The sequence below is a fragment of the Oncorhynchus masou genome, chromosome 8, assembly GCF_036934945.1.
Source record: "Oncorhynchus masou masou isolate Uvic2021 chromosome 8, UVic_Omas_1.1, whole genome shotgun sequence".
Taxonomy (NCBI): Eukaryota; Metazoa; Chordata; class Actinopteri; order Salmoniformes; family Salmonidae; genus Oncorhynchus; species Oncorhynchus masou.
In genome coordinates, this window is record NC_088219.1 from 1,667,055 (window position 1) to 1,694,343 (window position 27,289).

The window sequence follows — 27,289 nt, forward strand, 5'->3', positions numbered from 1 at the left end:
ATACCATACCATACAATACCATACCATACAATACCATACCATACAATACCATACAATACAATACCATACAATACCATACAATACCATACCATGTTCTTAGGCCGTCATTGAAAATAAGAATTTGTTCTTAACTGACTTGCCTAGTAAAATAAAGGTAAAATTAAAAAAAAAATACAATACAATACCATACTATACCATACAATACAATACCATACAATACAATACCATACAATACAATACCATACCATACAATACAATACCATACAATACAATACCATACAATACAATACCATACCATACAATACAATACCATCCAATACAATACAATACCATACAATACCATACCATACCATACAATACAATACAATACCATACAATACAATACCATACAATACCATACAATACCATACAATACAATAACATACAATACCATACAATACAATACCATACCATACAATACCATACAATACAATACAATACAATACAATACAACACAATACCATACAATACCATACCATACAATACCATACCATACCATACCATACCATACCATACCATACAATACCATACAATACAATACAATACCATACAATACAATACCATACAATACAATACCATACAATACAACACAATACCATACAATACCATACAATACAATACAACACCATACTATACCATACAATACCATACAATACCATACCATACAATACAATACCATACAATACAATACAATACAACACAATACCATACAATACCATACAATACCATACCATACCATACCATACAATACCATTCAATACCATACAATACAATACAATACAATACCATACAATACCATACAATACAATACCATACAATACAATACCATACAATACCATACAATACAATACCATACAATACCATACCATGCAACACAATACCATACAATACCATACAATACAATACAACACAATACCATAACATACTATACCAGACAATAGAATACCATACAATATAATACTATACAATACAATACCATACAATACAATACAATACCATACAATACAATACCATACCATACAATACAATACCATACAATACAATACCATACCATGCAACACAATACCATACAATACCATACAATACAATACAACACAATACCATACCATACTATACCATACAATACAATACCATACCATACCATACAATACCATACCATACAATACCATACAATACTATACCATACAATACCATACCATACAATACAATACCATACAATACCATACAGTACAATACCATACAATACAATACCATACCATACAATACAATACCATACAATACAATACAATACAATACAATACCATACAATACCATACCATACCATACAATACAATACCATACAATACAATACCATACAATACAATACCATACAAAACAATACCATACAATACAATACCATACAATACAATACCATACGATACAATACCATACAATACTATACCATACAATACAATACCATACCATACTATACCATACAATACAATACAATACCATACAGTACAATACCATACAATACAACACCATACAACACAATACCATACCATACAATACCATACCATACCATACCATACCATAGAATACCATACAATCCAATACCATACAATACCATACAATACAATACCATACAATACCAATACAATACAATACAATACCATACAATACCATACCATACAATACAATACCATACAATACCATACAATACAATACCATACCGTGCAATACAATACCATACCATACCATACAATACCATACCATACCATACCATACAATACCATACCATACCATACCATACAATACCATACCATACCATACCATACAATACCATACCATACAATACCATACCATACAATACAATACAATACCATACAATACCATACCATACAATACCATACAATACCATACAATACAATGCCATACAATACAATACAATACCATACCATGTTCATAGGCCGTCATTGAAAATAAGAATTTGTTCTTAACTGACTTGCCTAGTAAAATAAAGGTAAAATTTAAAAAAAAAATACAATACAATACCATACTATACCATACAATACAATACCATACAATACAATACCATACAATACAATACCATACCATACAATACAATACCATACAATACAATACCATACAATACAATACCATACAATACAATACAATACCATCCAATACAATACAATACCATACAATACCATACCATACCATACAATACAATACAATACCATACAATACAATACCATACAATACCATACAATAACATACAATACAATACCATACAATACCATACAATACAATACCATACCATACAATACAATACCATACAATACAATACAATACAATACAATACAATACAACACAATACCATACAATACCATACCATACCATACCATACCATACAATACAATACCATACAATACAATACCATACAATACAATACCATACAATACAATACAATACCATACAAAACAATACCATACAATACCATACCATGCAACACAATACCATACAATACCATACAATACAATACAACACCATACCATACTATACCATACAATACCATACAATACAATACCATACAATACCATACCATACAATACAATACCATACAATACAATACAACACAATACCATACAATACCATACAATACCATACCATACCATACCATACCATACAATACAATACCATACAATACCATACAATACAATACCATACAATACAATACAATACAATACCATACAATACAATACAATACAATACCATACAAAACAATACCATACCATACCATACAATACAATACCATACAATACCATACAATACCATACAATACAATACCATACAATACCATACAATACAATACCATACAATACAATACCATACAATACCATACCATGCAACACAATACCATACAATACCATACAATACAATACAACACAATACCATAACATACTATACCATACAATAGAATACCATACAATAGAATACCATACAATAGAATACCATACAATACAATACCATACAATACAATACAATACCATACCATACAATACAATACCATACAATACAATACCATACAATACCATACCATGCAACACAATACCATACAATACCATACAATACAATACAACACAATACCATACCATACTATACCATACAATACAATACCATACCATACCATACAATACCATACCATACAATACCATACAATACTATACCATACCATACAATACAATACCATACAATACCATACAGTACAATACCATACAATACAATACCATACCATACAATACAATACCATACAATACAATACAATACAACACAATACCATACAATACCATACAATACCATACCATACCATACAATACAATACCATACAATACAATACCATACCATACAATACAATACCATACAATACAATACAATACCATACAAAACAATACCATACAATACCATACCATGCAACACAATACCATACAATACCATACAATACAATACAACACAATACCATACCATACTATACCATACAATACAATACCATACAATACAATACCATACAATACAATACCAAACCATACAATACAATACCATACAATACAATACCATATAATACCATACCATACAATACAATACCATACAATACAATACCATACAATACCATACCATACCATACCATACCATACCATACAATACAATACCATACAATACCATACAATACCATACAATGCAATACCATACAATACCATACAATACAATACCATACAATACAATACCATACAATACCATACCATGCAACACAATACCATACAATACCATACAATACAATACAACACAATACCATACCATACCATACTATACCATACAATAGAATACCATACAATACAATACCATACAATACAATACCATACCATACAATACAATACCATACAATACAATATCATACAATACCATACCATGCAACACAATACCATACAATACCATACAATACAATACAACACAATACCATACAATACTATACCATACAATACAATACCATACCATACAATACAATACCATACAATACAATACCATACAGTACAATACCATACAATACAATACCATACCATACAATACCATACCATACCATACCATACCATACAATACCATATAATACCATACCATACAATACAATACCATACAGTACAATACCATACAGTACAATACCATACAATACAATACCATTCCATACAATACCATACCATACAATACCATACCATACCATACAATACCATACTATACCATACAATTCAATACCATACAATTCAATACCATACAATACAATACCATACAATACAATACCATACGATACAATACCATACAATACTATACCATACAATACAATACCATACCATACAATACCATACAATACAATACCATACAGTACAATACCATACAATACAATACCATACAATACCATACCATACAATACCATACAATACCATACAATACAATACCAAACAATACCATACAATACAATACCATACAATACCACACAATACAATACCATACAATACCATACAATAACAATTCAATACAATACCATACAATACAATACCAATACAATACAATACAATACTATACCAATACAATACAATACCAATACAATACAATACAATACAATACCATACAATACAATACAATACAATACCATACAATACCATACTATACCATCCCATGCAATACAATACCATACAATACCATACAATACCATACAATACAATACAACACAATGCCATACCATACTATACCATACAATACAATACCATACAATACCATACCATGCAATACAATACCATACAATACCATACAATACAATACAGCACAATACCATACCATACTATACCATACAATGCAATACAATACAATACAATACAATACAATACCATGCCATACAATACCATACCATACAATACAATACCATACCATACCATACCATACAATACCATACAATACAATACCATACAATACCATACAATACCATACCATGCAATACAATACCAATACAATACAATACCAATACAATACAATACAATACCATACAATACCATTCAATACCATACCATACAATACAATACCAATACAATACCATACAATACAATACCAATACCAATACAATACCAATACAATACAATACCAATACAATACAATACTTATACAATACAATACCAATACAATACAATACCATACAATACAATACCATACAATACAATACAATACCATACAATACAATACCATACAATACCATACAATACAATACCATACAATACAATACAATACCATACAATACAATACCATACAATACTATACCATACAATACAATACCATACAATACAATACCATACAATACCATACAATAATATACCATACAATACAATACCATACAATACCATACAATACAATACAACAACATACCATACCATACTATACCATACAATACAATACCATACCATACAATACAATACCATACAGTACAATACCATACAGTACAATACCATACAATACAATACCATTCCATACAATACCATACCATACAATACCATACCATACAATACCATACAATACCATATAATACCATACCATACAATACAATACCATACAGTACAATACCATACAGTACAATACCATACAATACAATACCATTCCATACAATACCATACCATACAATACCATACCATACAATACCATACTATACCATACAATTCAATACCATACAATACAATACCATACAATACAATACCATACGATACAATACCATACAATACTATACCATACAATACAATACCATACCATACAATACAATACCATACAATACAATACCATACCATACAATACCATACTATACCATACAATTCAATACCATACAATACAATACCATACAATACAATACCATACCATACAATACCATACAATACTATACCATACAATACAATACCATACCATACAATACAACACCATACAATACAATACCATACCATACAATACCATACCATACAATACCATACCATACAATACCATACAATACCATACAATACCATACAATACAATACCAAACAATACCATACAATACCATACAATACCATACAATACAATACAATACAATACCATACAATACCATACCATACCATACAATACAATACCATACAATACAATACCAATACAATACAATACAATACTATACCAATACAATACAATACCAATACAATACAATACCATACAATACAATACCATACAATACAATACCATACAATACCATACTATACCATCCCATGCAATACAATACCATACAATACCATACAATACCATACAATACAATACAACACAATGCCATACCATACTATACCATACAATACAATACCATACAATACCATACCATGCAATACAATACCATACAATACCATACAATACAATACAGCACAATACCATACCATACTATACCATACAATGCAATACAATACAATACAATACCATGCCATACAATACCATACCATACAATACAATACCATACCATACCATACAATACCATACAATACAATACCATACAATACCATACAATACCATACCATGCAATACAATACCAATACAATACAATACCAATACAATACAATACCAATACAATACAATACCATACAATACCATTCAATACCATACCATACAATACAATACCAATACAATACCATACAATACAATACCAATACCAATACAATACCAATACAATACAATACCAATACAATACAATACTTATACAATACAATACCCGTACAATACAATACCAGTACAATACAATACCATACAATACAATACCATACAATACAATACAATACCATACAATACAATACCATACCATACAATACAATACATACAATACAATACAATACCATACAATACAATACAATACATACAATACATACAATACAATACCATACAATACAATACCATACAATACCATACAATACAATACCATACAATACCAATACCATACAATACAATACCATACAATACAATACAATATACCATACCATACAATATTATACCATACAATACAATACCATACAATACCATCCCATGCAATACAATACCATACATTACCATACAATACAATACCATACAATACAATACAATACCATACAATACAATACCATACAATACCATACCATACCATACAATACAATACCATACAATACAATACAATACTATACAATACAATACCATACAATACAATACCATACAATACCAATACAATACCATACCATACCATACAATAACATACCATACAGTACAATAACATACAATACAATACCATACAATACAATACCATACAATACAATACCATACCATACCAACAACAATACAATACCATTACAATACCATACAATACCATACAATACAATACAATACCATACAATACATACAATACAATACCAATACCATACCATACAATACAATACAATACAATACAATACAATACAATACCATACAAATACAATACCATACACATACAATACAATACAATACCATACCATACAATACAATACAATGCAATACCATACCATACAATACCAAAATAATACAATACCAATACAATACAATACAATACCAATACCAATACCATTACAATACCATACAATACAATACCATACAATACAATACCAATCCAATACCATCCAATACCATACAATACCAATACCAATACAATACCATACCATACCATACCATACAATACAATAGCATACAATACCATACCATACAATACAATACAATACTATACAATACCATACTATACCATACAATACAATACCAATACCAATTACAATACCAATACCAATACCAATACAATACAATACAATGCCATAGAATACAATACCATACCACACCATACAATACCAATACAATACAATACCAATACAATACAATACCAATACAATACAATACCAATTCAATACAATACAATACCAATGCAATACAATACAATACAATGCAATACCATACCATACAATACCAATACAATACGATACAATACAATACCAATGCAATACAATACAATACAATGCAATACCATACCATACAATACCATACAATACCATACAATACCATACCATACAATACATACAATACCATACCATATAGGCCATACATTGAAAATAAGAATTTGTTCTTAACTGACAATGCCATATAAAATATACAATACAATACCATACAATACCATACAATACAATACCATACAATACAATACCATACAATACAATACCATACAATACCATACAATACAATACCATACAATACAATACAATACAACCATACAATACCATATACATACCATACCAATACCATCAATACCATACCAACAATACAATACCATACATACCATACCATACAATACAATACCATACAATACAATACCATACAATACCATACCATACAATACCATACATACACCATACAATACATACCATACAATACCAATACAATACAATACAATACCATACAATACCATACAATACAATACCATATACCATACAATACAATACCATACAATACCATACAATACAATACCATACAATACAATACAATACAATACCATACAATACCATACAACAATACCATACCATGCAACACAATACAATACAATACAATACAATACCATACCAATACAACACAATACAATACCATACAATACCATACCATACACAATACCATACAATACAATACCATACAACAATACCATACAATACAATACCATACAATACAATACAACATACAATACCATACAATACAATACAACAATACCATACCATACAATACCAATACCAATACCAATACATACAATACACAATACCATACCAATACAATACAATACCATACCATACACAATACAATACCATACAATACCATACAATACAATACCATACACCATACAACCATACAATACAATATACAATACAATACAATACCATACAATACAATACAATACCATACAATAGAATACAATACCAATACAATACAATACAACCATACAATACATACCATACAATACCATACCATACCATACCATACAACCATACCATACAATACAATACCATACAATACCATACAATACATACAACCATACAATACAATACCATACAATACCATACATATACCATACAATACAACACAATACCATACAATACCATACAATACATACAATACATATACATACCATACCATACAATACATACAATACCATACAATACATACAATACAACATACCATACAATACATACATACCATACAATACAATACCATACCATACAATACATATACAATACCATACAATACAATACCATACAATACAATACCATACAATACCATACAATACAACCATACAATACAATATACCATACAATACAACAATACCATACAATACAATACCATACAATACCATACAATACATACAACCAATACAATACCATACAATACAATACCATACATACAATACCATACAATACATACAATACCATACAATACCATACCATACAATACAATACCATACAATACAATACCATACAATACAATACATACAACAACACAATACCATACATATACCATACCATACCATACAATACCATACAATCCAATACCATACAATACCATACAATACAATACCATACAATACCAATACCAATACAATACAATACCAATACATACCATACAATACAATACCAATACCATACAATACAATACCATACCATGTACAATACAATACCATACCATACAATACAATACCATACAATACAATACCATACCATACCATACCAATACCATACCATACCATACCATACCATACCATACAACCATACCATACAATACCATACAATACCATACCATACAATACCATACAATACCATACAATACATACATACCATACAATACATTACAATACAATACCATACAATACCATACAAAAATAAGAATTTGTTCTTAACTGACTTGCCTAGTAAAATAAAGGTAAAATTTTAAAAAATACAATACAATACCATATATACCATACAATACAATACCATACAATACATACAATACAATACCATACCATACAATACAATACCATACAATACAATACCATACCATACATACCAATACCAATACAATACCATCCAACAATACAATACAATACCATACAATACCATACCATACAATACATACAATACATATACAATACATACATACAATACAATACCATACAATACAATACCATACAATACCATACAATACAATACCATACAATACAATACCATACCATACAATACAATACCATACAATACAATACAATACAATACAATACAATACCATACCATACAATACATACCATACAATACCATACAATACAATACATACAATACAATACAATACAATACCATACAAACCATACAATACCATACAATACAATATACCATAATACAATACCATACAATACCATACATACAAAACAATACAACAATACAATACCATACCATACAATATACAATACATACAATACAACAATACCATACCATACAATACCATACCATACAATACAATACCATACAATACAATACAACACAATACCATACAATACATACAATACCATACCATACCATACCATACAATACCCATACAATACCATACAATACAATACAATACATACAATACCATATACAATACCATACAATACCATACCATACCATACCAAATACCAATACCATACAATACCATACAATACCATACAATACATACCATACAATACAATACCATACAATACCATACCATGCAACACCATACAATACCATACAATACCATACAATACAATACAATACACAATACCAATACATACTATACCATACAATAGAATACCATACAATAGAATACCATACAATACAATACAATACAATACAATACAATACCATACCATACAATACAATACCATACAACAATACAATACCATACCAATACAATACAATACCATACAATACAATACAATACAATACATACAATAACCATACCATACCAATACCATACAATACCATACAATACATACCATACAATACCATACAATACCATACCATAACACAATACCATACAATACCATACCAATACATACAATACCAATACCAATACAATATACCATACCAATACCATACAATACAATACCATACAATACAATACAATAACAATACCATACAATACAATACAATACAATACATACAATGCAATACAATACCATACCAATACAATACAATACCATACAATACCATACAATACATACAATACCATACAATACAATACAATACAATACATACATACCATACAATAGAATACCATACAATACCATACAATAGAATACCATACCAACAATACAATACCATACCATATACAATACCATACAATACAATACCAATACAATACCATACAATACAATACAATACCAATACCCATACAATACAATACCATACAATACAATACCATACAATACAATACCATACAGTACAATACCATACCATACCATACAATACATACCATATAATACAATACAATAATACCATACCATACAATACAATACATACAACAATACCAATACAATACCATACAATACAATACCATACAATACCAATACAATACAATACCATACAATACAATACAATACCATACAATACCATACAATACAATACATACAATACAATACCATACCATACAATAACAATTCAATACAATACCATACAATACAATACCAATACAATACAATACATACAATACAATACCATACAATACAATACATACAATACCATACAATACAATACATACCATACAATACAATACCATACCATACAATACAATACCATACAATACAATACCAACACAATACAACTACATACAATACAATAATACCATACAATACCATACAATACAATACATACAATACAATACCAATACAATACAATACATATACAATACCATACCATACAATACAATACAATACCATACAATACAATACCATACAATACCATACAATACCATACAATACCATACAATACAATACCAATACAATACCATACAATACAATACCATACATATACCAATACAATACCAATACCATACAATACAATACCAATACCATACCAATACCAATACCAATACAATACAATACCATACAATACATACAATACAATACCATATACCATACAATACAATACCAATACCAATACAATACAATACCATACAATACAATACCATACAATACAATACCATACCATACAATACAATACAATACAACCATACAATACCATACAATACAATACATACAATACAATACCATACAATACAATACAATACCATACAATACAATACCATACAATACCATACATACAATACCATACATACAATACCATACCATACCATACAATACCATACAATACAATACCATACAATACAATACAATACAATACCATACAATACCATACAATACAATACATACAATACAATACCAACAATACATACAATACAATACCATACCATACATACCATACAATACCATACAATACAATACCATACAATACAATACAATACCAATACAATACAATACCAATACAATACAATACCAATACATTACAATACCAAAACAATACCAATACAATACAATACCATACAATACAATACCATACAATACCATACCATACAATACATATACAATTCAATACAATACCATACATACCATACCAACCATACAATACAATACAATACTATACAATACCAATACAATACAATACAATACAATACCAATACCATATACCATACTATACCATCCCATGCAATAAATACCATACAGTAATACAATACCATACAATACCAATACAATACAATACAATACCAATACAATACCATACCATACAATACCATACCAATACAGCATACCATACAATACCAACAATACAATACAATACAATACAATACCAATACCAATACCATACAATACAATACCATACAATACAATACCATACCATGCAATACAATACAATACAATACAATACCAATACCAATACCAATACAATACAATACATACCATTCAATACCATACCATACAATACATACAATACAATACAATACCAATACCAATACAATACAATACCAATACAATACAATACAATACAATACCATACCATACAATACAATACCATACAATACAATACCATACAATACAATACCATACAATACAATACCATACAATACAATACAATACAATACAATACCATACCAATACAATACCATACAATACAATACAATACCATACAATACCATACATACCATACAATACCAATACCATACCATACAATACAATACAATACCACCATACCAACAATACCATACCATACAATACAATACAATACCAATACAATACCAACCATACAACAATACAATACAATACCAATACAATACATACCAATACCAATACAATACAATACAATACAATACCAATACAATACCAATACAATACAATACCAATACAATACCAATACCAATACAATACAATACCAATGCAATACAATACAATACAATGCAATACCATACCATACAATACCAATACAATACAATACCATACCATACCATACAATACAATACCATACAATACCATACAATACAATACCAATACCAATACAATACAATACAATACAATACCAATACAATACAATACAATGCCATAGAATACAATACCATACCATACCATACAATACCAATACAATACAATACCAATACAATACAATACCAATACAATACAATACCAATACAATACAATACAATACTAATACAACCATACATACTATACCAATTCAATACAATTACAATACCAATACACAATACATACAATGCAATACCATACCATACAATACCATACAATACCATACAATACCATACCATACAATACAATACAATACAATACCATACAATAACATACAATAACATACCATACCATACCATACAATGCAGTACAATACCATACAATACAATGCAATACCATACATTACAATACCATACAGGTGAAGGGGCTAAGACGGACATTTGAAGGGGCTAAGACGGACAGGTGAAGGGGCTAAGACAGACAGGATAAGGGGCTAAGACGGACAGGTGAAGAGGCTTAGACGGACAGGTGAAGAGGTACACCCTTCTGTAAGTCGCTTTGGGTTAAATGTGTCTGCAAAATGGCATGAGTCATTGCTCCTTCTTGGTCAGGTGGGTGCTGTAAAACAGAATGTATTCTTACCTGTGTAATAACCATGATTATTAATCTGATTCCAGTTTGACATGGGCTTTGATACCGGTGCGATCCGTGTCAGCTACCCGTTAGACTACGAGACCACACCATACTACCGATTAACGGTAAAGGCTACGGACACGCAGACTGGTGCAAGGTCAGAGGTCGATGTGGACATCGCCGTGTTGGACGTTAATGACAACCCTCCGCTTTTCCAGAACGTCTCATATTCCACCACACTGCCCGAGAACTCCATGATTGGCACTCCAGTATTACAGGTAGGTGTGTGTGTGTGTGTGTGTGTGTGTGTGTGTGTGTGTGTGTGTGTGTGTGTGTGTGTGTGTGTGTGTGTGTGTGTGTGTGTGTGTGTGTGTGTGTGTGTGTGTGTGTGTGTGTGTGTCTGTGCGTGCGTGTGTGCGTGCATGTGTGTGTGTTTTGAACTACCCTTGGGTACCAGAAGTCCTCACAAGGGTAGTAAAACAAGAAGATTTACACTTTGGAAGGTGTATCAATACACCCAGTCACTACAAAGATACAGGCGTCCTTCCTAACTCAGTTGCCAGAGAGGAAGGAAACTGCTCAGGGATTTCACCATGAGTCCAATGGTCACTTTAAAACAGTAAAATAGTAATGACTTTGACAGGAGAACACTGAGGATGGCTCAACAACATTGTAGTTACTCCATAATATTAACCCAAATGACAGAGTGAAAAGAAGGAAGTCTGTACAGAAAACATGCATCCTGTTTGCAACACAGCACTAAAGTAATACTGCAAAAATGTGTTTTCTCCTGAATACAAAGTGTTGTTTCGGGCCTGGAGGGGGTTTACAGTGAGACTAGTAGGAGAACAGAGACCTGGAGGGGGTTACAGTGAGACTAGTAGGAGAACAGAGACATGGAGGGGGGTTACAGTGAGACTAGTAGGAGAACAGAGACCTGGAGGGGGTTACAGTGAGATTAGTAGGAGAACAGAGACCTGGAGGGGGTTACAGTGAGATTAGTAGGAGAACAGAGACCTGGAGGAGGTTACAGTGAGACTAGTAGGAGAACAGAGACCTGGAGGGGGTTACAGTGAGACTAGTAGGAGAACAGAGACATGGAGGGGGGTTACAGTGAGACTAGTAGGAGAACAGAGACCTGGAGGGGGTTACAGTGAGATTAGTAGGAGAACAGAGACCTGGAGGGGGTTATAGTGAGATTAGTAGGAGAACAGAGACCTGGAGGGGGTTGCAGTGAGATTAGTAGGAGAACAGAGACCTGGAGGGGGTTACAGTGTGATTAGTAGGAGAACAGAGACCTGGAGGGGGTTGCAGTGAGATTAGTAGGAGAACAGAGACCTGGAGGAGGTGCAGTGAGATTAGTAGGAGAACAGAGACCTGGGGGGGAAGGGGTGTAGTGAGATTAGTAGGAGTATTAATAACGGCCTCTAGTATTTATTTATTTATTGAACCTTTATTGAACTAGGCATGTAAATTAAGAACAAATTCTTGTTTACAATGACGGCCTAACAAAAGTCAAATGGCCTCCTGCATGTAAGGGGGCCTGGGATTAAAAATAAATATTTAAATTAGAAATGTAGGACAAAACACACATCACGACAGGAGAGACAACACTACATAAAGAGATACATACTAAGACAACAACACAGCACGGTAGTAACACAACATGACAACAACATGGTAGCAACACACCATGGTAGCAGCACAAACCATGGTAGGGCTGGCAACCAGGGCTGGCAAAACCTTGGATCATTGCTATTCTAACTTCCGCAACGCATATAAGGCCCTGCCCCACCCTCCTTTCGGGAAAAGCTGACCACGACTCCATTTCGTTGATCCCTGCCTACAGACAGAAACTAAAACAAGAAGCTCCCACGCTGAGGTCTGTCCAACGCTGGTCCACCCAATCTGATTCCACACTCCAAGACTGCTTCCATCACGTGGACTGGGATATGTTTCGTATTGCGTCAGACAACAACATTGACGAATACGCTGATTCGGTGTGCGAGTTCATTAGAACGTGCGTTGAAGATGTCGTTTCCATAGCAACGATTAAAACATTCCCAAACCAGAAACCGTGGATTGATGGCAGCATTCGCGTGAAACTGAAAGCGCGAACCACTGCTTTTAATCAGGGCAAGGTGACCGGAAACATGACCGAATACAAACAGTGCAGCTATTCCCTCTGCAAGGCAATCAAACAAGCTAAGCGTCAGTATAGAGACAAAGTAGAATCTCAATTCAAAGGCTCAGACACAAGAGGTATGTGGCAGGGTCTACAGTCAATCACAGATTACAAAAAGAAAACCAGCCCCGTCACGGACCAGGATGTCTTGCTCCCAGGCAGACTAAATAACTGTTTTGCCCGCTTTGAGGACAATACAGTGCCAATGACACGGCCTGCAACGAAAACATGCGGACTCTCCTTCACTGCAGCCGAGGTGAGTAAAACATTTAAACATGTTAACCCTCGTAAGGCTGCAGGCCCAGACGGCATCCCCAGCCGCACCCTCAGAGCATGCGCAGACCAGCTGGCTGGTGTGTTTACGGACATATTCAATCGATCCCTATCCCAGTCTGCTGTTTCCACATGCTTCAAGAGGGCCACCATTGTTCCTGTTCCCAAGAAAGCTAAGGTAACTGAGCTAAACGACTACCGCCCCGTAGCACTCACTTCCGTCATCATGAAGTGCTTTGAGAGACTAGTCAAGGACCATATCACCTCCACCCTACCTGACACACTAGACCCACTCCAATTGGGTCTCCCTGGGTCTCGACCCCGCCCTGTGCAACTGGGTACTGGACTTCCTGATGGGCCGCCCCCAGGTCGTGAGGGTAGGCAACAACATCTCCACCCCGCTGATCCTCAACACTGGGGCCCCACAAGGGTGCGTTCTGAGCCCTCTTCTGTACTCCTTGTTCACCCACGACTGCGTGGCCACACACGCCTCCAACTCAATCATCAAGTTTGCGGACGACACAACAGTGGTAGGCTTGATTACCAACAACAACGAGACGGCATACAGGGAGGAGGTGAGGGCCCTCGGAGTGTGGTGTCAGGAAAATAACCTCACACTCAACGTCAACAAAACTAAGGAGATGATTGTGGACTTCAGGAAACAGCAGAGGGAACACCCCCCTATCCACATCGATGGAACCGTAGTGGAGAGGGTAGTAAGTTTTAAGTTCCTCGGCATACACATCACAGACAAACTGAAGGTGCAGCAGCGCCTCTTCAACCTCAGGAGGCTGAAGAAATTTAGCTTGTCACTAAAAGCACTCACAAACTTCTACAGATGCACAATCGAGAGCATCTTGGCGGGCTGTATCACCACCTGGTACGGCAACTGCTCCGCCCACAACCGTAAGGCTCTCCAGAGGGTAGTGAGGTCTGCACAACGCATCACCGGGTGCAAACTACCTGCCCTCCAGGACACCTACACCACCCGATGTTACAGGAAGGCCATAAAGATAATCAAGGACAACAACCACCCGAGCCACTGCCTGTTCACCCGCTATCATCCAGAAGGCGAGGTCAGTACAGGTGCATCAAAGCTGGGACCGAGAGACTGAAAAACAGCTTCTATCTCAAGGCCATCAGGCTGTTAAACAGCAACCACTAACATTGAGTGGCTGCTGCCAACACACTGACTCAACTCCAGCCACTTTAATAATGGGAATTAATGGGAAATTATGTAAAATATATCACTAGCCACTTTAAACAATGCTACCTAATATAATGTTTAATACCCTACACTATTCATCTCATATGTATACGTATATACTGTACTCTATATCATCTACTGCATCTTTATGTAATACATGTATCACTAGCCACTTTAACTATGCCACTTTGTTTACATACTCATCTCATATGTATACGTATATACTGTACTCTATATCATCTACTGCATCTTTATGTAATACATGTATCACTAGCCACTTTAACTATGCCACTTTGTTTACATACTCATCTCATATGTATATACTGTACTCGATACCATCTACTGTATCTTGCCTATGCTGCTCTGTACCATCACTCATTCATATATCTTTATGTACATATTCTTTATCCCCTTACACTTGTGTGTATAAGACAGTAGTTTTGGAATTGTTAGTTGGATTACTTGTTGGTTATTACTGCATTGTCGGAACTAGAAGCACAAGCATTTCGCTACACTCGCATTAACATCTGTTAACCATGTGTATGTGACAAATACAATTTGATTTGATTTGATTAGAAACATTATTGGGACAGACAACAGCACAAAGGGCAAGAAGGTAGAGACAACAATACATCACGCAAAGCAGCTACAACTGTCAGTAAGAGTGTCCATGATTGAGTCGTTGACTGAATAGTAAAGATGAGGTAACCTTACTCTTCTGCCTTGTGAGTGGGAGGGGACTGGGAAAGTGGGAGGGGACTGGGAAAGTGGGAGGGGACTGGGAAAGGGTGAGGTAACCTTTACTATTCTGCCTTGTGAGAGGAAGGGGACTGGGAAAGTGGGAGGGGACTGGGAAAGTGGGAGGGGACCGGGAAAGTGGGAGGGGACTGGGAAAGTGGGAGGGGACCGGGAAAGTGGGAGGGGACTGGGAAAGGGTGAGGTAACCTTTACTATTATGCCTTGTGAGAGGAAGGGGACTTGGGAAAGTGGGAGGGGACTGGGAAAGTGGGAGGGGACCGGGAAAGTGGGAGGGGACTGGGAAAGTGGGAGGGAACCGGGAAAGTGGGAGGGGACTGGGAAAGGGTGAGGTAACCTTTACTATTCTGCCTTGTGAGAGGAAGGGGACTGGGAAAGGAGGGGACTGGGAAAGTGGGAGGGGACCGGGAAAGTGGGAGGGGACTGGGAAAGGGTGAGGTAACCTTTACTATTCTGCCTTGTGAGAGAAAGGGGACTGGGAAAGTGGGAGGGGACTGGGAAAGTGGGAGGGGACTGGGAAAGGGTGAGATAACCTTTACTATTCTGCCTTGTGAGATTAAGGGGACTGGGAAAGTGGGAGGGGACTGGGAAAAGGTGAGGTCAAGCGTATTGCCTGCCTTGTGAGGTGAAGGGGACTGGGAAAAGGTGAGGTGAAAAGAGGCAAGGATGGGAAAGAGAGAGTTGGAAAGAAATTAATCGAAGGCAGACTTCAGGAGGTTGAAGAACGCTGAGCCATCGTCAAGGAAATAAGCTTATCAAGGTGTGGAGTTCATTGAGGACCTAAGGGCTGGTGGGTGGTCGATGACAACAACTGAAACAGGAAACCACTGAATGTAATGATATACATACGTCTGACCCAGGTCGGCTTGATGCGTCAGTGAATCAATAACAATAACGTTGAGCGTTTGAGGACCACTTTGACTAAATTACATATATCTCTTCCCCCAGGTGTTGGCGTTGGACAGTGACTCAGAGCGTAACGCGTTGGTCCGTTACCAGATCCTGTCAGACGTCTACAACAGTACCGACTTCTTCCACATCGATAGCAGCAGCGGACTGATCCTCACCGCACGCACGCTCGACTACGAAACCATGCAACAATACACCTTCATCGTCAGGGCAACCGACAGCGGCAACCCTGCCCTGAGCAGCGAGGTCAATGTCATGGTTTTGGTTACAGACACCAACGACAACCCTCCTTCCTTCAGCCAATCACTGTACGAAGTGTACTTAAGTGAGCTGGCCCCCAGGGGACAGTTTGTGACCTGCGTCCAGGCCTCTGACGCTGACAGCTGTGATGCAAATAGACTCAGGTATAAGACTACAAAAAAATATTACAATACAGTTGACCACCCAGCAAACAGGGGACGTCCTAAGGACGTCCAGGGGACTATGACACAATCTCCTGACGTTCTGACGATGTCCAAACAACAAATGTTTGTTTGCAGGGTAGTTTGATAGGTATTTTGTCTTTCCGAATCTGTGGTGCACGGACTCCCAGGAGTATTAATACTACCAGGGTGGGGCACAGGGACCCCCAGTAGTATTAATACTACCAGGGTGGGGCACAGAGACCCCCAGGAGTATTAATACTACCGGGGTGGGGCACAGGGACCCCCAGGAGTATTAATACTACCAGGGTGGGGCACAGGGACCCCCAGGAGTATTAATACTACCAGGGTGGGGCACAGGGACCCCCAGGAGTATTAATACTACCAGGGTGGGGCACAGGGACCCCCAGGAGTATTAATACTACCAGGGTGGGGCACAGGGACCCCGGGAGTATTAATACTACCAGGGTGGGGCACAGGGACCCCCAGGAGTATTAATACTACCAGGGTGGGGCACAGGGACCCCCAGGAGTATTAATACTACCAGGGTGTGGCACAGGGACCCCCAGGAGTATTAATACTACCAGGGTGGGGCACAGGGACCCCAGGAGTATTAATACTACCAGGGTGGGGCACAGGGACCCCCAGGAGTATTAATACTACCAGGGTGGGGCACAGGGACCCCCAGGAGTATTAATACTACCAGAGTGGGGCACAGGGACCCCCAGGAGTATTAATACTACCAGGGTGGGGCACAGGGACCCCCATGAGTACAGGGACCCCCAGGAGTATTAATACTACCAGGGTGGGGTACAGGGACCCCCAGGAGTATTAATACTACCAGGGTGGGGCACAGGGACCACCAGGAGTATTAATACTACCAGGGTGGGGCACAGGGATCCCCAGGCGTATTAATACTGCCAATATGGGCGGCAGGGACCCCCGTGAGTATTAATACTACCAGGGCGGGGAGCAGGGACCCCTGGGAGTATTAATACTACCAGGCCGGGGAGCAGGGACCCCTGGGAGTATTAATACAGCCAAGCCAGGGAGCAGGGACCCCTGGGAGTATTAATACAGCCAAGCCAGGGAGCAGGGACCCCTGGGAGTATTAATACAGCCAAGCCGGGGAGCAGGGACCCCTGGGAGTATTAATACTACCAAGCCAGGGAGCAGGGACCCCTGGGAGTATTAATACTACCAAGCCAGGGAGCAGGGACACCTGGGGGTATTAATACTACCAAGCTGGGGAGCAGGGACCCCCAGGATTATTAATCTGGTCTGTGTTCTCCTGGTCTGTGTAGTTTGTGAGGAACTTGCTGATGATGTGGGTGCTGGAAGCGTAAATTGGGCTTAAGACAGTTGTATAATTTTCCTAGTAATATGTTGCTATGTAATGTTGTCATGATGTCTCTAGGTAATTGAATGAATACATCTCTTAATGCTCCTGGACACATTATCAGTGATGTAACCTGGGGTCATAGGGTGTTTTGGGTCTTACAACATCAGACGCCCTCGCCCAGGTGACCCACCCGAGCTTGATCAGACACCGACTTGTGTCCAGGAGGCATTATGCTGCTCACCCATGGATCTCCTCTCTTGATCCAGGGGTATCTTGAGGCTTTTTCAGCTGCCTCAATGGTGCTGCTGATGGCTCTCCTCCTCTTCGCTCCATTGATGCCGAGTGTGTTGGCGGCTCTGTAGAAGGATTGCCCAGCGAAACCTCTGCAGCCTACCTCGATAGGCATGCACCTTCCAACCCTCAATGAGCAGTCCCTCGTATTTGCCATCATTGTCTCATATGCCTCCTCCAGATAAACTTTCCAAGGCACTGTCAGCTCCAGAATAATGATGGTCTTTGTGGACTGAGACCAAGGTGATATTCTGGTCTCAGGGTTGTCTTGACAATATTCTGCGAGAAGTCGAGCTGTTTCTCCAGGTCTGCTGTTACCTGGCAGAGCAGTAGCTAGGATCTCTGCTGGTGGTTTGGATTTTAAGACTGGCTTCTCTCCAGCCCGAACGACACAGATTCCTGTGCAGATTGCTTCTGATTCTAGTGCTGATTGCATATTTCTTGTTGCCAATTGCGGTGCAGTGTATCTTGAGAACAGCCCCCTCCCAGAGCTTAGGACAACAACCGAAACTGTGCTTCAGTGTCCCTGTCTTGGGGCGTAGCGGGCATGCAGGAGTTTCAACTTTGCCCACAGCAGAACAGGTTTGGTGAGCTGGGTAGGACATCATACACCCCCTGGATCAGGAACTTAAGGCGGTGTGGTTCTGCCTGCCAGAGGTCCACTAGACTTTCCTGTCCACCGCCTGCTCTCACCTCATCTTGTCTCACATGCTGATCTCTCCTCTTCCACAGCTGTTATCACCTCCTCTTGAACCAACCTGATTCTCTCCTTCCCCTTGGGAGTGTCGTAAAGTCAATGCTCCCACCAGAACACTGTGGTGCAGCCGAGACTCAGCCTGTAGCACGTCTTCCTCTGCTTTCTACTTCCTCCCTGTATTGACCACTATCCTCCCTTAGCCCACCTTTGGGTCACTCCACTCCCTGTAATGTATCACTTCCCTGGCCCGAGTCACCTTGATCTTTCAGGGACTTCAGCAGCTGTTTGTTGCTGTTCCCATAGAGGGCGATGCTGCTCAGTCTCCTAGGCAATCCCAGCCACCTTCAGAGATACTGTAGCTCCTTGACAGTGGAGACCGGGACGTCGTAGATTAGTAGACTATCCTCGGGAGGATGCCATGCTGATACAGCCACGCCTTGAATTTGCAGAACTTGCCAGACAGTCCTGACTGATCAACTGCTCTCAGCCAGCTCTCCAGTTCAAGTACTTTTGGGATGCCCTTTTTCACCGATGTGTTCGATGTAGCCATTCTTAGAGAGTAAATCTACAAGTCACCTCGCTACAATGCTGAAGAAAATCGTTCCTTCAACACTTAGCAATGTGATCCTGAACTGACCGATTCTCTTGGACTCTTCTTCCTTTGAGATCCAAAATATTTTGGCGAATCTCCACTGTTGTGGAATCGAATCTCAACCTTTCCTCTCCTCCAGATGACCTTCGGGATCTTCCAGAGCCGCTAGAGTAACAGAGGGCAGTACATGTAGACCTTGTACTGGACTTCGATTGGTCCAGGAGCTGAGCAAGACCTTCTTCACATCGTCCTGTACTTATTTTCAGGAGTGGCTCCCTGTTGTCGAACTATGTGACTGGTGCTGTTGGGTGCTATCAAGATGTTACACTGACCCTACTCCTGCTCCTTGTCGTGGTCGCCGTACGTGTTCTGGATGTGCTGGTTGATCTCCTCTTTGGAACAATCCAAGTTCCCACTGTGCTTCTACTTTAGCAGCTGCCTTTGTGAAGCCAAAGCGATTTTGGCTATGAAGCCAGTTCACTTCTTGGCTCTTTCTTTCTTTCCACCGTCTTTCAGCCCCACGCAGAGCTTCTTTCTCAGGATGCTCCATCTTAAGGTTGGTCGTTACTCCTGACTGGCCTCCTTGTCCTGAATTCTTGAGGACTCTTCAGTTTGATCTTGTGGATTTTGACATGTCTCTAGTTCATCGTGATGTACGGTGTTCTGGCAGGCCTCTGCTCTACTGCCCCAAACCTTTCCACTACTATGCTGACTAAGAATGCAGTATCACTTTACTTGACCCCTAGCGTCATAACCCGTTATGACACTTGTCATAACCATATCATAATAACCCACCTGTTGTGAAATATATTGTTATTTTATGGTTGGTTATGACACCTACATAAGAGTGTCAAAACTCAAATTTAGTCCGTTGTAATGAATTCTTTAGTCATGTTTTTTCCCCAGCATATTTTAAATAAGATGTAGATAAATACACGTTATGACACTGTCATGAAGCATTATGACATCATAATCATATAAGCCAGATAGGACAATCACGTACATGTCCTTATGTCAGTCATCAGTCACGTAGAGGGTGTCTTGTCCTGCTGCTACATTCATCCCAGTCATCAGTCACGTAGAGGGTGTCTTGTCCTGCTCCTGTAATCTGCTCCTACATTCATCCCAGTCATCAGTCACATAGAGGGTGTCTTGTCCTGCTCCTACATTCATCTCAGTCATCAGTCACATAGAGGGTGTCTTGTCCTGCTCCTACCTTCATCTCAGTCATCAGTCACATAGAGGGTGTCTTGTCCTGCTCCTACCTTCATCTCAGTCATCAGTCACATAGAGGGTGTCTTGTCCTGCTCCTACCTTCATCTCAGTCATCAGTCACATAGAGGGTGTCTTGTCCTGCTCCTACCTTCATCTCAGTCATCAGTCACATAGAGGGTGTCTTGTCCTGCTCCTACCTTCATCTCAGTCATCAGTCACATAGAGGGTGTCTTGTCCTGCTCCTACCTTCATCTCAGTCATCAGTCACATAGAGGGTGTCTTGTCCTGCTCCTACCTTCATCTCAGTCATCAGTCACATAGAGGGTGTCTTGTCCTGCTCCTACCTTCATCTCAGTCATCAGTCACATAGAGGGTGTCTTGTCCTGCTCCTACCTTCATCTCAGTCATCAGTCACATAGAGGGTGTCTTGTCCTGCTCCTACCTTCATCTCAGTCCTCAGTCACATAGAGGGTGTCTTGTCCTGCTCCTACCTTCATCTCAGTCATCAGTCACATAGAGGGTGTCTTGTCCTGCTCCTACCTTCATCTCAGTCATCAGTCACATAGAGGGTGTCTTGTCCTGCTCCTACCTTCATCTCAGTCATCAGTCACATAGAGGGTGTCTTGTCCTGCTCCTACCTTCATCTCAGTCATCAGTCACATAGAGGGTGTCTTGTCCTGCTCCTACCTTCATCTCAGTCATCAGTCACATAGAGGGTGTCTTGTCCTGCTGCTACATTCATCCCAGTCATCAGTCACATAGAGGGTGTCTTGTCCTGCTCCTACCTTCATCTCAGTCCTCAGTCACATAGAGGGTGTCTTGTCCTGCTCCTGTAATCTGCTCCTACATTCATCTCAGTCATCAGCAACAGAGCACTGGGGCAGCTGCATGTCTGACGTCAATGTAGGCAATTACAATGAGACTTTAATATGGTCAACTTGAGAAATGTTTATATAACATAAACAAGTAGGCTATGGAGTAATGGAACGTTTTACCTTGTGTTGTAGGTTTTGTGGGTTGTGACACTCTTATGTAGGTATCATAACCAGCCATACAATAACTACCGTTGTAGGTTATGTGGGTTTTGACACCACTATGTAGGTGTTATAACCAGCCATAAAATAACGCAATATACAGTATGTCACAACAGGCCTAAATATATGTCATGTAATGATGACAACCTGGTACAGGGCTAATCTCTATTTTCTATTATAAGTCATTTGCTTCTGTGTTACGACGTTATCCATCCAGGTACAATATCCTATCCGGTGATGAGCGGATGGTGTTTACGATGGACATAGAGACGGGGTTGATATCTCTGTCCAGTCAGAGAAGACAGGGGATGAGGGCTTCCTTTAGGCTCAACGTGTCTGTGTCCGACGGGGTCTTCACCAACACCGCTGAGGTTTGAAAGCTTTAGAGTTATTTTATTTCTTTGTTATTTTTTGTTTCTCACAGTCTTTTTATTTGATGTTATTATCCTTTTTTTGTATTTAAAAAATAAGAGTAATACCAAGAGAAATACTACCAATAGAGTAATACTAACAATATAGTAGTACTAGTCAGTCATAATAATAGAGTAGTAATAATCAGTCATAGTAATAGAGTAGTAATAATCAGTCATAATAATAGAGTAGTAATAATCAGAGTCATAATAGAGTAGTAATAATCAGTCATAATAATAGAGTAGTAATAATCAGAGTCATAATAGAGTAGTAATAATCAGTCATAATAATAGAGTAGTAATAATCAGTCATAATAATAGAGTAGTAATAATCAGAGTCATGATAGAGTAGTAATAATCAGTCATAATAATAGAGTAGTAATAATCAGTCATAGTAATAGAGTAGTAATAATCAGTCATAATAATAGAGTAGTAATAATCAGAGTCATAATATAGTAGTAATAATCAGTCATAATAATAGAGTAGTAATAATCAGTCATAATAATAGAGTAGTAATAATCAGTCATAATAATAGAGTAGTAATAATCAGAGTCATAATAGAGTAGTACTAGTCAGCTATAATAATAGAGTAGTAATAATCAGAGTCATAGTAATAGAGTAGTAATAATCAGAGTCATAATAATAGAGTAGTAATAATCAGTCATAATAATAGAGTAGTAATAATCAGAGTCATGATAGAGTAGTAATAATCAGTCATAATAATAGAGTAGTAATAATCAGTCATAGTAATAGAGTAGTAATAATCAGCCATAATAATAGAGTAGTAATAATCAGAGTCATAATATAGTAGTAATAATCAGTCATAATAATAGTGTAGTAATAATCAGTCATAATAATAGAGTAGTAATAATCAGAGTCATGATAGAGTAGTAATAATCAGTCATAGTAATAGAGTAGTAATAATCAGTCATAATAATAGAGTAGTAATAATCAGAGTCATAATAGAGTAGTACTAGTCAGTCATAATAATAGAGTAGTAATAATCAGAGTCATAATAATAGAGTAGTAATAATCAGAGTCATAATAGAGTAGTAATAATCAGTCATAATAATAGAGTAGTAATAATCAGTCATAATAATAGAGTAGTAATAATCAGTCATAATAATAGAGTAGTAATAATCAGTCATAATAATAGAGTAGTAATAATCAGTCATAATAATAGAGTAGTAATAATCAGTCATAATAATAGAGTAGTAATAATCAGTCATAATAATAGAGTAGTAATAATCAGTCATAATAATAGAGTAGTAATAATCAGTCATAATAATAGAGTAGTAATAATCAGTCATAATAATAGAGTAGTAATAATCAGAGTCATAATAATAGAGTAGTAATAAACAGTCATAATAATAGAGTAGTAATAATCAGTCATAATAATAGAGTAGTAATAATCAGAGTCATATTAATAGAGTAGTAATAATCAGTAATAATAATAGAGTAGTAATAATCAGTCATAATAATAGAGTAGTAATAATCAGAGTCATAATAATAGAGTAGTAATAATCAGTCATAATAATAGAGTAGTAATAATCAGTCATAGTAATAGAATAGTAATAATCAGTCATAGTAATAGTAAGACTAGTATAGTCATAATAATAGGGTAATACTA

At 36.8% G+C, this 27,289-nt stretch overlaps 1 protein-coding gene across 1 annotated transcript in view; it reads left to right on the top strand.

Annotated features, from left to right (window-relative positions):
* LOC135543701 (protocadherin Fat 3) overlaps window positions 1–27,289 on the top strand; it is a 290,068-nt gene that overhangs the window by 182,320 nt on the left and 80,459 nt on the right. Inside the window, exons 40-42 of the mRNA XM_064971068.1 lie at window positions 14,371–14,604; window positions 19,696–20,060; window positions 25,467–25,620. Coding sequence (XP_064827140.1) covers window positions 14,371–14,604; window positions 19,696–20,060; window positions 25,467–25,620 — 753 coding nt within the window. The remainder of the gene's footprint in view (window positions 1–14,370; window positions 14,605–19,695; window positions 20,061–25,466; window positions 25,621–27,289) is intronic.